Source organism: Anopheles funestus, chromosome 2RL, assembly GCF_943734845.2.
Source record: "Anopheles funestus chromosome 2RL, idAnoFuneDA-416_04, whole genome shotgun sequence".
Classification (NCBI taxonomy): Eukaryota; Metazoa; Arthropoda; class Insecta; order Diptera; family Culicidae; genus Anopheles; species Anopheles funestus.
In genome coordinates, this window is record NC_064598.1 from 74,174,651 (window position 1) to 74,188,101 (window position 13,451).

At 37.3% G+C, this 13,451-nt stretch overlaps 3 protein-coding genes across 6 annotated transcripts in view; 1 reads left to right on the forward strand and 2 right to left on the reverse strand.

Annotated features, from left to right (window-relative positions):
* Positions 1-46: 46 nt before the first annotated feature.
* On the forward strand, positions 47-1,111 carry LOC125766611 (uncharacterized). Its single transcript, XM_049432804.1, has 3 exons — positions 47-619; positions 689-947; positions 1,025-1,111. The coding sequence occupies exons 1-3, from the start codon at positions 69-71 to the stop codon at positions 1,094-1,096; spliced, it is 882 nt and encodes a 293-aa protein (XP_049288761.1). The 5' UTR covers positions 47-68; the 3' UTR covers positions 1,097-1,111.
* On the reverse strand, positions 983-2,727 carry LOC125766607 (luciferin sulfotransferase-like). Its single transcript, XM_049432799.1, has 3 exons — positions 2,319-2,727; positions 1,814-1,993; positions 983-1,753 (listed from the first exon to the last, which is right to left on the reverse strand). The coding sequence occupies exons 1-3, from the start codon at positions 2,474-2,476 to the stop codon at positions 1,126-1,128; spliced, it is 966 nt and encodes a 321-aa protein (XP_049288756.1). The 5' UTR covers positions 2,477-2,727; the 3' UTR covers positions 983-1,125.
* Positions 2,728-12,056: 9,329 nt separating this feature from the next.
* Positions 12,057-13,451, reverse strand: part of LOC125766571 (muscle-specific protein 300 kDa) — an 89,332-nt gene continuing 87,937 nt past the window's right edge. For all 4 annotated transcript variants that reach the window (XM_049432642.1, XM_049432640.1, XM_049432639.1 and 1 more), the window contains 2 exons: positions 13,283-13,353; positions 12,057-12,839 (listed from right to left, as the gene is read on the reverse strand). In XM_049432642.1, coding sequence (XP_049288599.1) covers positions 12,596-12,839; positions 13,283-13,353 — 315 coding nt within the window. In that variant the 3' untranslated portion in view covers positions 12,057-12,595. The remainder of the gene's footprint in view (positions 12,840-13,282; positions 13,354-13,451) is intronic.

Consider the following 13,451-nt stretch of genomic DNA (forward strand, 5'->3'; position numbering starts at 1 on the left):
CGTGCTACAATTTTTATCTACTTGTTGCGAGCTGCTTTTACGGTGTTTGAATTGCGCTTTCGTCAGAAATGGGTTCGAATCGATGTATATTGTTCGCAACCGTTGCTATACACATTCTGCTAGTAGCTGTGGCCGGTTCGAAAATGGTGCTGCAAGAAAACCTTCGATCGCAAGTGTTAGACCGGTACGATGGAATGCTGATTAGTAGTGGTGCAATCCCGTCAAATGAGCTCTGGATGCTAGGCTTACGACTACTCCAGCTTGTCGACATTCAGGCGATACTACTGCACGGTTCTTCCATCGTCATTTCGAACCGTTTATTCAGCGATCCATACAGTCGACACTTGAATGGAATGTCGCACCTGTGGGCGGCTCTAACATGCTGCTGTCTCGTAACGAATCTGTTCGCAATGGTCCTTTTCTTTCGATTTGTCGAAACCACATACAACACACTGCAGGATTCCCTCTACGGTGGGATGGAAATGTATCAATTTGACACAATCTGGAGTGAATTTTGGAACGAACTACAAACGCACTCCCATTGCTGTGGTGTGCAAAATTATTCCGATTGGCAAGGGATGTTGTGGGAAACAGCAGAAAAGGAGGCTCAATTTAGAAGGTAAATCAGAAGGGCAAATCATAGTGATGTGTGGTGACAACTGTTAATTAATTGAAATTTAAAATCAAGGCTATTACTCTCAGACGACAGCAGCAGCAGCAGGAGTGATAGTAGAACAGTTGTACTCGTTCCAATTAGCTGCTGCCGGAACCGCCACCACTGCATGGGCGAACGCATCACTCTGGGTGTTACTGAGCTACTTCGATCGGTTGCCCTGGATGCCATGGACATCATCAATCATACTGGTTGCTTCGATGTAATGCGAAGTGGCTTGATACGCACTGTACGCATGATCACTATATTGGATGTGATCCTCTGCTCGATGCAGGTATGTCTTTACAGCACAGAAATGTTGTCCTTGGCTTGTGTTAAACAGCGTAAAATTTCTTTTATTCTTTCTTTCAGCTTGGTACAATCTTTTTGATGAGAATATTATTTTCCGCTAACCGAAACTTTCAATCCAACACGATCATTTGAAGAGATCCTACTAGCATTCCACCGTACGATCATTCAAACAATTGTCTATGTTGAATATTTGGAGTCTTTTCCATAGTCCACCGATCGAGTATCTCAATCAGTTCTGTGGTCAGTTCCTGTTTCCAGCTTTCCAGCTCGCCTTTCCGAATAAATCGATCCTCTTCCTCTCGTGGTTGATTTGCATCTTCATAGTTGCAAGCCTTATTCTCGCGCATCGATTTGAACGAGAGATGCTCGTACAATTTTCCCAACTGTTGCTCGTTGTAGGACTTACCGAAAAACTGACACACCTTACTAACGACTGCCGGAAGATCACGCTTCATATCCTCGTACGAAAGATGAAGTATATTGTCGCAGTCGTGCAGTTCATGGTACCCAATGACATGAGCATGATATGGTGAATAAAACTGATGCTCTCGCACAAACGATCGCACGAAAGTATCCATTGTGCCACGGTAGAAGATCCCGCGAGAATGATGAAAGTATGAAACGGCCACTGATTTTGGGTTGCGCTTGATGTACACGGTTTTCGGTTTTACACTCCAGTACTGCTTCGGTAGCATTGACACTGGCAGGTGTGTCTTAATAAAGCGAGGACGAGGTGTCTGCTGCACACGTTCAAACGAGCTCATCTTTGCGTCGTGGATTAAACTAACACTGAAAGCACAGGAAGTATTATTTGCTGGTGAGAAGAAACAGCTTTATACAACCACTTACTCGAGAAAGGGAAACCGTGTACGTAACGATTCTGCACGTGCTGCTTCAAAGTTAAGATCATTGCAAATCAACCAAACCATCTCCTGGCACCATGTGGTTCCACTCTTTGGATACGATGCTACCCATACATCGTCTGGAAACACTTCCATCCCGAGCAGATCTTTCTCGTAGTTCTGAAATCTTTTCCAATTGAAAGTGAAAGAAATTTATTAGCCATTAGCCATAGCCGCTAATATTTTCGACAATGATGATCTAGCTGGAGCACTACTAGAGTGGTGATCCAATTCCAGAAAACCAAAAATAGGAAAGTAATTCCGTAAATATACATATATTGGAAGCAACGGAATATTCTCTCAACTCTTTAATCCTCCTTAATTTGAGTAAACACCCTGTCTCTAACACTCTATCACTTTCTATACGTAGTTCTAGCCCACTAGCTCACTTCGGTAAACTCACTTCCTAAGGATACTGTACTAATTACAAGAGTCACTGCATCGATTCTTACCTATTTGTGTAACAATAAGCCGGTGGTTCCCAGTTGGGAATAGAAACAGGCACATCGGCGTACTGTTTCGCGCGTACCATGATGTAGTCCTCTTCACCAGTTTGTTCTTTATTTTGCACGTACTGTGGATCCGTGATTTCCGTATATTCAAAAGACATCTTGCTTCGGTGATGTTGCAACCAGAACTATCAGCTTCTTCGCTTATCTGCATCCACTTTTGCTAAGAATACTATTACCCGTACAGAGAGAAACACGATTTACTGCAGGGGACTGTATGTATGAAGGGATTGTCAATGATTTACACAGAATAGTGAGACAAACGATTCGTGTTATCGCATCTTCACCAGTAGGGCTTTGCTAACCAACACATTGCCATCCACGCAGTATTCGAATCCTTATCGGAAATGCCAGTTGCAACGCGGTTATCTTGTGGCTTTTCAAGATGCATCTTCGAGCGAGTTATCTTTCACACCGTTAAGGGTCGGTGTGCTGTGAACAGTTTTGATCCATAAATTACAGTAATGCAGGAACCACATCGTACAATATTTATTTAGTACTCGTCTTGCTTATTATGTTTGGTATAAAACCAGATGAAATTGCAGTACATGGTTCTTGGTCGATCATCGAACCAACTGCATCATCTGGTTTATTCCCCATCCAACCCAGAATATCGAACCAACCAGCATGGGTGTCGTCGATTTCTGAGTACTTTTTAGACGATTTTTAATTACGATTGTGCCCTTTGTGATATCAGAAATAGAATTATTGTTGTATGGCGAAATATTTAACCAGATATTATGCTAAATGTTCCACCGCTTCGGTGAAGTATTTAGAGAATGGAGTCCCTAATAGGAACATAATTACGATTTAAACAAACGCATAATGTTGGAACCGTGCTTAAATTGCGTGGTGGCAGGACAAAAACAGGACTGTTGTAGGGTTCCGCGCAAGCCACGGGCTGCCAACTTGATAGACCAGAAAAAGGTATATATAAAGCGAGCCGGAAGGGACAACGCACTCTTTCTTGCGTAGTAGTTACGTTTCTACAAACAGGGTATGGAACATGGTTCCTCGAATAACTTCTGACACAGACATCTGAGGGCATGGCCGTCCAAGAAGAAGAGCCATTGGTGCCATCTATCGACCACAGGTTAAAGATTGGCAATCCGGTGGATACCGACCGAGTTATAGACAAAACTTGGTGCAAAAATGAACCTTATGAAATTTTAAAATTTTTATATTTTTTATTTTCATCTGATTTTTTATTCTTTTTTTAATTTAAAGCATTATTTGAGTGAAAAGAAACTTATTTGAACCAATTGGCATTAAAATAAATCAATTTAATTTTTTTTGCAAAATTTCTCAAAAAAAAAACGTAAGGGGTAAGCCTTATGAAATTTTCGAGTTGAAAATTCTTTGTAAATTTTTTTCTGATTTTTTATTCTTTATTTAACTTAAAGCATTATTTGAGTGAAAAGAAACTTATTGCAACAAATTCGCATTAAAATATATCACATTTATAAATTTTGCTACATTGCTTAAAAATGAGGGAAATTTTACATTTTCTCAAACAGGGTAAGGAACTTGGTTCCTCGAATAACTTCTGACACACACATCTGAAGGCATGGCCGTCCAAGAAGAAAATGTAGCCATTGGTGCCATCTACCGACCACAGGTTAAATATTGGCGATCCGGTGAATACCGACTGAGTTATAGGCAAAATTTGGCGCAAAAATGAGGAAAATTTTACATTTTCTCAAACGGGGTATGGAACTTGGTTCCTCGAATAACTTCTGGCACAGAGATCTGAGAGCATGGCCATTCAAGAAGAAAATGTAGCCATTGGTGCCATCTACCGACCACAGGTTAAAGATTGGCGATCCGGTGGATATCGACTGAGTTATAGGCAAAACTTGGTGCAAAAATGAGCCATATAAAATTTTAAAAATTTTAAATTTTTTTATTTTTTTCTGATTTTTTATTCTTTTTTTAATTTAAAGCATTATTTGAGTGAAAAGAAACTTATTTGAACCAATTGGCATTAAAATAAATCAATTTAATTTTTTTTGCAAAATTTCTAAAAAAAAACGTAAGGGGTAAGCCTTATGAAATTTTCGAGTTGAAAATTTTTTGTAAATTTTTTTCTGATTTTTTATTCTTTATTTAACTTAAAGCATTATTTGAGTGAAAAAAAACTTATTGCAACAAATTCGCATTAAAATATATCACATTTATAAATTTTGCTACATTGCTTAAAAATGAGGAAAATTTTACATTTTCTCAAACAGGGTAAGGAACTTGGTTCCTCGAATAACTTCTGACACAGACATCTGAAGGCATGGCCGTCCAAGAAGAAAATGTAGCCATTGGTGCCATCTACCGAACACAGGTTAAATATTAGCGATCCGGTGAATACCGACTGAGTTATAGGCAAAACTTGGTGCAAAAATGAGTCATATAAAATTTTAAAAATTTTATATTTTTTTCTGATTTTTTATTCTTTATTTAACTTAAAGCATTATTTGAGTGAAAAGAAACTTATTGCAACAAATTCGCATTAAAATATATCACATTTATAAATTTTGCTAAATTGTTAAAAAAAGAGGAAAATTTTACATTTTCTCAAACAGGGTATGGAACTTGGTTCCTCGAATAACTTCTGGCACAGAGATCTGAGAGCATGGTCGTCCAAGAAGAAAATGTAGCCATTGGTGCCATCTACCGAACACAGGTTAAATATTAGCGATCCGGTGAATACCGACTGAGTTATAGGCAAAACTTGGTGCAAAAATGAGTCATATAAAATTTTAAAAGTTTTATATTTTTTTCTGATTTTTTATTCTTTATTTAACATAAAGCATTATTTGAATGAAAAGAAACATATTGCAACAAATTCGCATTAAAATATATCACATTTATAAATTTTGCTAAATTGTTCAAAAAAGAGGAAAATTTTACATTTTCTCAAACAGGGTATGGAACTTGGTTCCTCGAATAACTTCTGGCACAGAGATCTGAGAGCATGGTCGTCCAAGAAGAAAATGTAGCCATTGGTGCCATCTACCGACCACAGGTTAAAGATTGGCGATCCGGTGGATATCGACTGAGTTATAGGCAAAACTTGGTGCAAAAATGAGGAAAATTTTACATTTTCTCAAACAGGGTAAGGAATTTGGTTCCTCGAATAACTTCTGACACAGACATCTGAGGACATGGTCGTCCAAGAAGAAAATGTAGCCATTGGTGCCATCTACCGACCACAGGTTAAAGATTGGCGATCCGGTGGATATCGACTGAGTTATAGGCAAAACTTGGTGCAAAAATGAGCCATATAAAATTTTAAAAATTTAAAATTTTTTTATTTTTTTCTGATTTTTTATTTTTTTTTTAATTTAAAGCATTATTTGAGTGAAAAGAAACTTATTTGAACCAATTGGCATTAAAATAAATCAATTTAATTTTTTTTGCAAAATTTCTCAAAAAAAACGTAAGGGGTAAGCCTTATGAAATTTTCGAGTTGAAAATTTTTTGTAAATTTTTTTCTGATTTTTTATTCTTTATTTAACTTAAAGCATTATTTGAGTGAAAAGAAACTTATTGCAACAAATTCGCATTAAAATATATCACATTTATAAATTTTGCTACATTGCTTAAAAATGAGGAAAATTTTACATTTTCTCAAACAGGGTAAGGAACTTGGTTCCTCGAATAACTTCTGGCACAGAGATCTGAGAGCATGGCCGTCCAAGAAGAAAATGTAGCCATTGGTGCCATCTACCGACCACAGGTTAAAGATTGGCGATCCGTTGGATACCGACCGAGTTATAAGCAAAATTTGGCGCAAAAATGAGGTAAATTTTACATTTTCTCAAACAGGGTATGGAACTTGGTTCCTCGAATAACTTCTGGCACAGAGATCTGAGAGCATGGTCGTCCAAGAAGAAAATGTAGCCATTGGTGCCATCTACCGACCACAGGTTAAAGATTGGCGATCCGGTGGATATCGACTGAGTTATAGGCAAAACTTGGTGCAAAAATGAGGAAAATTTTACATTTTCTCAAACAGGGTAAGGAATTTGGTTCCTCGAATAACTTCTGACACAGACATCTGAGGACATGGTCGTCCAAGAAGAAAATGTAGCCATTGGTGCCATCTACCGACTACAGGTTAAAGATTGGCGATCCGGTGGATATCGACTGAGTTATAGGCAAAACTTGGTGCAAAAATGAGCCATATAAAATTTTAAAAATTTAAAATTTTTTTATTTTTTTCTGATTTTTTATTTTTTTTTTAATTTAAAGCATTATTTGAGTGAAAAGAAACTTATTTGAACCAATTGGCATTAAAATAAATCAATTTAATTTTTTTTGCAAAATTTCTCAAAAAAAACGTAAGGGGTAAGCCTTATGAAATTTTCGAGTTGAAAATTTTTTGTAAATTTTTTTCTGATTTTTTATTCTTTATTTAACTTAAAGCATTATTTGAGTGAAAAAAAACTTATTGCAACAAATTCGCATTGAAATATATCACATTTATAAATTTTGCTAAATTGTTCAAAAATGAGGAAAATTTTACATTTTCTCAAACGGGGTATGGAACTTGGTTCCTCGAATAACTTCTGGCACAGAGATCTGAGAGCATGGCCGTCCAAGAAGAAAATGTAGCCATTGGTGCCATCTACCGACCACAGGTTAAAGATTGGCGATCCGTTGGATACCGACCGAGTTATAAGCAAAATTTGGCGCAAAAATGAGGTAAATTTTACATTTTCTCAAACAGGGTATGGAACTTGGTTCCTCGAATAACTTCTGACACAGACATCTGAAGGCATGGCCGTCCAAGAAGAAAATGTAGCCATTGGTGCCATCTACCGACCACAGGTTAAATATTGGCGATCCGGTGAATACCGACTGAGTTATAGGCAAAATTTGGCGCAAAAATGAGGAAAATTTTACATTTTCTCAAACGGGGTATGGAACTTGGTTCCTCGAATAACTTCTGGCACAGAGATCTGAGAGCATGGCCATTCAAGAAGAAAATGTAGCCATTGGTGCCATCTACCGACCACAGGTTAAAGATTGGCGATCCGGTGGATATCGACTGAGTTATAGGCAAAACTTGGTGCAAAAATGAGCCATATAAAATTTTAAAAATTTTAAATTTTTTTATTTTTTTCTGATTTTTTATTCTTTTTTTAATTTAAAGCATTATTTGAGTGAAAAGAAACTTATTTGAACCAATTGGCATTAAAATAAATCAATTTAATTTTTTTTTGCAAAATTTCTCAAAAAAAACGTAAGGGGTAAGCCTTATGAAATTTTCGAGTTGAAAATTTTTTGTAATTTTTTTTCTGATTTTTTATTCTTTATTTAACTTAAAGCATTATTTGAGTGAAAAGAAACATATTGCAACAAATTCGCATTGAAATATATCTCATTTATAAATTTTGCTAAATTGTTCAAAAATGTGGAAAATTTTATACTTTCTCAAACGGGGTATGGAACTTGGTTCCTCGAATAACTTCTGGCACAGAGATCTGAGAGCATGGTCGTCCAACAAGAAAATGTAGCCATTGGTGCCATCTATCGACCACAGGTTAAAGATTGGCGATCCGGTGGATACCGACTGAGTTATAGGCAAAATTTGGCGCAAAAATGAGGAAAATTTTACATTTTCTCAAACAGGGTATGGAACTTGGTTCCTCGAATAACTTGTGGCACAGACATCTGAGGGCATGGCCGTCCAAGAAGAAGAGCCATTGGTGCCATCTATCGACCACAGGTTAAAGATTGGCAATCCGGTGGATACCGACCGAGTTATAGACAAAACTTGGTACAAAAATGAGCCTTATGAAATTTTAAAATTTTTATATTTTTTATTTTTATCTGATTTTTTATTCTGTTTTTAATTTAAAGCATTATTTGAGTGAAAAGAAACTTATTTGAACCAATTGGCATTAAAATAAATCAATTTAATTTTTTTTTGCAAAATTTCTCAAAAAAAACGTAAGGGGTAAGCCTTATGAAATTTTCGAGTTGAAAATTTTTTGTAAATTTTTTTCTGATTTTTTATTCTTTATTTAACTTAAAGCATTATTTGAGTGAAAAGAAACTTATTGCAACAAATTCGCATTGAAATATATCACATTTATAAATTTTGCTAAATTGTTCAAAAATGTGGAAAATGTTATACTTTCTCAAACGGGGTATGGAACTTGGTTCCTCGAATAACTTCTGGCACAGAGATTTGAGAGCATGGCCGTCCAACAAGAAAATGTAGCCATTGGTGCCATCTATCGACCACAGGTTAAAGATTGGCGATCCGGTGGATACCGATCCGGTGGATTTTTTTCTGATTTTTTATTTTTTATTTAACTTAAAGCATTATTTGAGTGAAATGAAACTTATTGCAACAAATTCGCATTGAAATATATCTCATTTATAAATTTTGCTAAATTGTTCAAAAATGAGGAAAATTTTACATTTTCTCAAACAGGGTATGGAACTTGGTTCCTCGAATAACTTGTGGCACATACATCTGAGGGCATGGCCGTCCAAGAAGAAAATGTAGCCATTGGTGCCATCTATCGACCACAGGTTAAAGATTGGCAATCCGGTGGATACCGACCGAGTTATAGACAAAACTTGGTGCAAAAATGAACCTTATGAAATTTTAAAATTTTTAAATTTTTTTTTTTATCTGATTTTTTATTCTGTTTTTAATTTAAAGCATTATTTGAGTGAAAAGAAACTTATTTGAACCAATTGGCATTAAAATAAATCAATTTAATTTTTTTTGCAAAATTTCTCAAAAAAAACGTAAGGGGTAAGCCTTATGAAATTTTCGAGTTGAAAATTTTTTGTAATTTTTTTTCTGATTTTTTATTCTTTATTTAACTTAAAGCATTATTTGAGTGAAAAGAAACTTATTGCAACAAATTCGCATTGAAATATATCACATTTATAAATTTTGCTAAATTGTTCAAAAATGTGGAAAATTTTATGCTTTCTCAAAAGGGGTATGGAACTTGGTTCCTCGAATAACTTCTGGCACAGAGATCTGAGAGCATGGCCGTCCAACAAGAAAATGTAGCCATTGGTGCCATCTATCGACCACAGGTTAAAGATTGGCGATCCGGTGGATACCGATTGAGTTATAGGCAAAATTTGGCGCAAAAATGAGGAAAATTTTACATTTTCTCAAACAGGGTATGGAACTTGGTTCCTCAAATAACTTCTGGCACAGACATCTGAGGGCATGGCCGTCCAAGAAGAAAATGTAGCCATTGGTGCCATCTATCGACCACAGGTTAAAGATTGGCGATCCGGTGGATACCGACCGAGTTATAGGCAAAACTTGGTGCAAAAATGAGCCATATAAAATTTTCTAATTTTTATAATTGTTTTATTTTTTTCTGATTTTTTATTCTTTTTTTAATTTAAAGCATTATTTGAGTGAAAATAAAACTTATTTGAACCAATTGGCATTAAAATAAATCAATTTAATTTTTTTTGCAAAATTTCTCAAAAAAACGTAAGGGGTAAGCCTTATGAAATTTTCGAGTTGAAAATTTTTTGTAATTTTTTTTCTGATTTTTTATTCTTTATTTAACTTAAAGCATTATTTGAGTGAAAAGAAACTTATTGCAACAAATTCGCATTGAAATATATCACATTTATAAATTTTGCTAGATTGCTTAAAAATGAGGAAAATTTTACGTTTTCTCAAACAGGGTATGGAACTTGGTTCCTCGAATAACTTCCGGCACAGACATCTGAGGGTATGGCAGTCCAAGAAGAAAATGTAGCCATTGGTGCAATCTACCGACCACAGGTTAAAGATTGGCGATCCGTTGAATACTGACAGAGTTATAGACAGTGATTGGGACTCAATGATTGATTCCGAGCATTTCGGAAAATGGAAGCGATGGCTGTTGTTGGTGCAGGAGGTGGGTTCGTGTCAGATTCCTCGCAGTTACTTCGGAAGAGTACTTTGACATGACACCAGAAAGCCTTTGGTTAAAAGGACCTTCATTTCTCTACGAGGAAGAGGAGAATTGGCCACAGTAAGAGCTTCCACCGATTAACACTGCTGAAGATTTAAGAGTTCATCTCTTAATCCATGGCGTGAACAAGGATCGTATTATTGATGCAAATCGATTCTCAAAGTGGACGGTGTTAGTGCGCACCATGGCATGTGTGTTTCGATTCATCTCCAACTGCAGACGGAAAGCAAAAAGTGAGCCTTTAGAAATATTGCGAGCCACTGATAGACAACATAAATTGCTTACGCATTTGAAGATTGAGACGAAACGGATGCCACTGCAACAATATGAGTATGAGAAAGCAGAGCGAGCGCTATTGAAGATGGCGCAAGTCGACTGTTTCATTGATTAGATGTCGATATTAATGAAGAACAAAGATCGACCAACTGATCGATGGATTAGTTTTGAGAAAAGCAGTGCTTTGTATAAGCTATCTCCGATGTTGGATGAGTATGGTATTATTCGTATGCAAGGTCGGATGGAGCGAGCAGAATTTCTTCCTTTCAGCTTGAGATTCCCAGTGATACTTCCCAGCGACCATGTGGTCACACGACTGATAGTACGTCATCATCATGAGAAGAGCGGACATTGCTACCGTGAAGCTGTGAAGAACGAGCTTCGACAGCTTTACTACATTCTACATCTCGACGCTACAGTACGAAAGGAGGCTACAGCTTGTGTCTGGTGTAAGGTACGTCGTAATCGTCCTAACGTACCAAGGAAGGCGCCGTTGCCGGTGCAACGCTTGACACCAAATCTACGCCCTTTCAGTTTTACCGGAGTTGATTACATTGGACCATTCAATGTGACCATTGGACGACGTACAGAGAAAAGGTGGATAGTTCTATTCACGTGCCTGGTGGTGCGTGGAATCCATCTTGATTCATGGGCTGAGTACGCGGTCATGTCTGATGGCCCTGAGGCGATTCATTTGTCGACGAGGCTGGCCTGTTGAGTTCCTGTCTGATAATGGGACCAACTTCAGAGGAGCTAGTAGAGAGATCACCGAGGCAGTTGAGACCATCCAGGGCGAGTGTGCGGACCAGTTCACGAACGCGCGGACAAAATGAAGCTTCAATCCCCCCATCACACCCCACATGGGAGGGGTGTGGGAACGTTTGGTGAGATCGGTTAAAGGCGTCCTAGCAGCAATCGATGACGGAAGACGACTGACTGACGAGATCCTTCAGACGACCATCGTGGAAGCTGAAGACATCATCAACGGACGACCCTTGACTACGGTGACACCGAATCATTTCTTACGCGGGGTTTCAGATATGGATAATCGTGTTATTCCACGGACGAAAGAAGCGTTGAGGGATTCATATTGTAGAACTCAACAGAACTCAACAGTCAGATGTAATGTGGGATAGGTGGGTAAGAGAATACACGCCGACAATAAATCAGAGATCCAAATGGTTCGGAGAAACCAAACCGCTAAAGTGCGGAGACCTTGTCTACATTGTAGATGGAAGGAATAGGAAATGTTGGGTGCGAGGCATAATAGACGAGGTGATAGTCGCAGGAGACGGGAGAATTCGTCAGGTTTGGGTGAACCACGAACTATATTAAAATTGTTGAAATTGTACAGATTGTTAAATTGTTAAATTTGTAAAAATTGTTCAGAGTTTCGACCAAAGAAATAAAGACAAGATAACGGTTGTGCCGTAACACACAAAATATTCGCAATATGTTTTATGATTTAGAATGTTTTTATTATATTTCTTAATGGCTTAACTACAAGCTAAACAAAAATGAATCATAATAAAAATTCATGCTGAAAACAAAATGCTGTTATATACCTAGGGTTAGTAGATTATTAGCTTCCGCTCGCTTATACATCGGTTATCGAGCGTACTATAATTTAAGGGAATTAAGAATGTTCTGTTTTTGGTGGTACACAAGTGCTCACCATCGTGGTTGTCGTTGTTTTCGATCGTAATTTGAGTATATCTAGCTATTTTCTATGTGCAATGAATATACGTTTGCAGTATGGTACGACGCCTAAAAGCTGTACAGAATTACTTCAATTGATACTTTTCAATCTAATAGAGATAAAGCAAATTTAAGTAGTTTACAATTTCGGTTAATATTACACACTCCTGTACGGATAGAGTAATCCAACGCAGATGTTTCATTGCATTAGAATTGCCTCATTTTGCGAGTATCGAAGGAATAAGGGATGGAGTTAGGGTAGGAAAGTAGATCGGTTTTGTGTTGGATGGACCGTCGCTAGATTGGTGGTGGTCCGTTCGGGTAGCGTAGCATCGGTTCCAGGCTGCGGGCAAAGTTGTTGGCCAGCGTACATGAATACTCCTCACCGTGGGGCATGAGCGTGACCACACCGAGCAGCAATAACAGCATCGCCTGGATCGGCAACGAGGCACGTATGACACGACCCAAGAAACGATAGCTTCGGGTGAGTATCGTGGTGTTGATGACATCGTCGTCGGCCTCTGTAATACCCGTACCAGTACTGTTTGTAGGGCATGGGTAGATATTTGTAAATGTTGGAGAAAAGACAAAACGTTAGAATTGTATAAATTAAAGCAATGTACTAAGTGAACTATACGCTGTACGCTAACCCCTATACATTTAATCTTATCGTTATTATACTGTTAAATATTTGTAACTTTGCCTTCAATCCTTACGTAAGGTAGGATGTAGTAAAATACAGCTAAATTTATTGTCTACTAATACTGCACAACAATTCTTGTTTATACGTAAAAGCTTCTCATCTTGTATCCTACACTTTACTTGATTACATTACTACTTAAAACAGCTTTGCAAAAAACAATTAGTGAACATTAACACAACTACGCATACATTGCTTAAACAACAATGGTCAACAAACAATTTGTCTCACAGCTTTCTAAACTAAACTAAAATTCATAATTCAAAATAAACACTAATAATTACTTTGTACTGGAATCGTGTGCCGTCGCTTGTGATGGATGGATTCGGGATCCGCTACCATCTCGTTGGTGGCTCTATATGAGTAATAGGCATAGATTTAAATCGTGTCGAGGCAGAGCAGATCAAAATGGTGAACAATTTTTATAAAGTAAGAAAAAATAGGAAAAGAAAT

Bases quoted from the DNA above. Each gene is read 5' to 3' on its own strand.
- LOC125766607 (XM_049432799.1), bottom strand. From the start codon at position 2,476: ATGTCTTTTGAATATACGGAAATCACGGATCCACAGTACGTGCAAAAT. The intron at 1,994-2,318 runs GTAAGAATCGAT...CAATTGGAAAAG, and splicing joins GCTTATTGTTACACAAATAG to ATTTCAGAACTACGAGAAAG. The intron at 1,754-1,813 runs GTAAGTGGTTGT...CTGTGCTTTCAG, and splicing joins ACACGGTTTCCCTTTCTCGA to TGTTAGTTTAATCCACGACG.
- LOC125766611 (XM_049432804.1), top strand. From the start codon at position 69: ATGGGTTCGAATCGATGTATATTGTTCGCAACCGTTGCTATACACATT. The intron at 620-688 runs GTAAATCAGAAG...TTTAAAATCAAG, and splicing joins AAGGAGGCTCAATTTAGAAG to GCTATTACTCTCAGACGACA. The intron at 948-1,024 runs GTATGTCTTTAC...TCTTTCTTTCAG, and splicing joins TGATCCTCTGCTCGATGCAG to CTTGGTACAATCTTTTTGAT.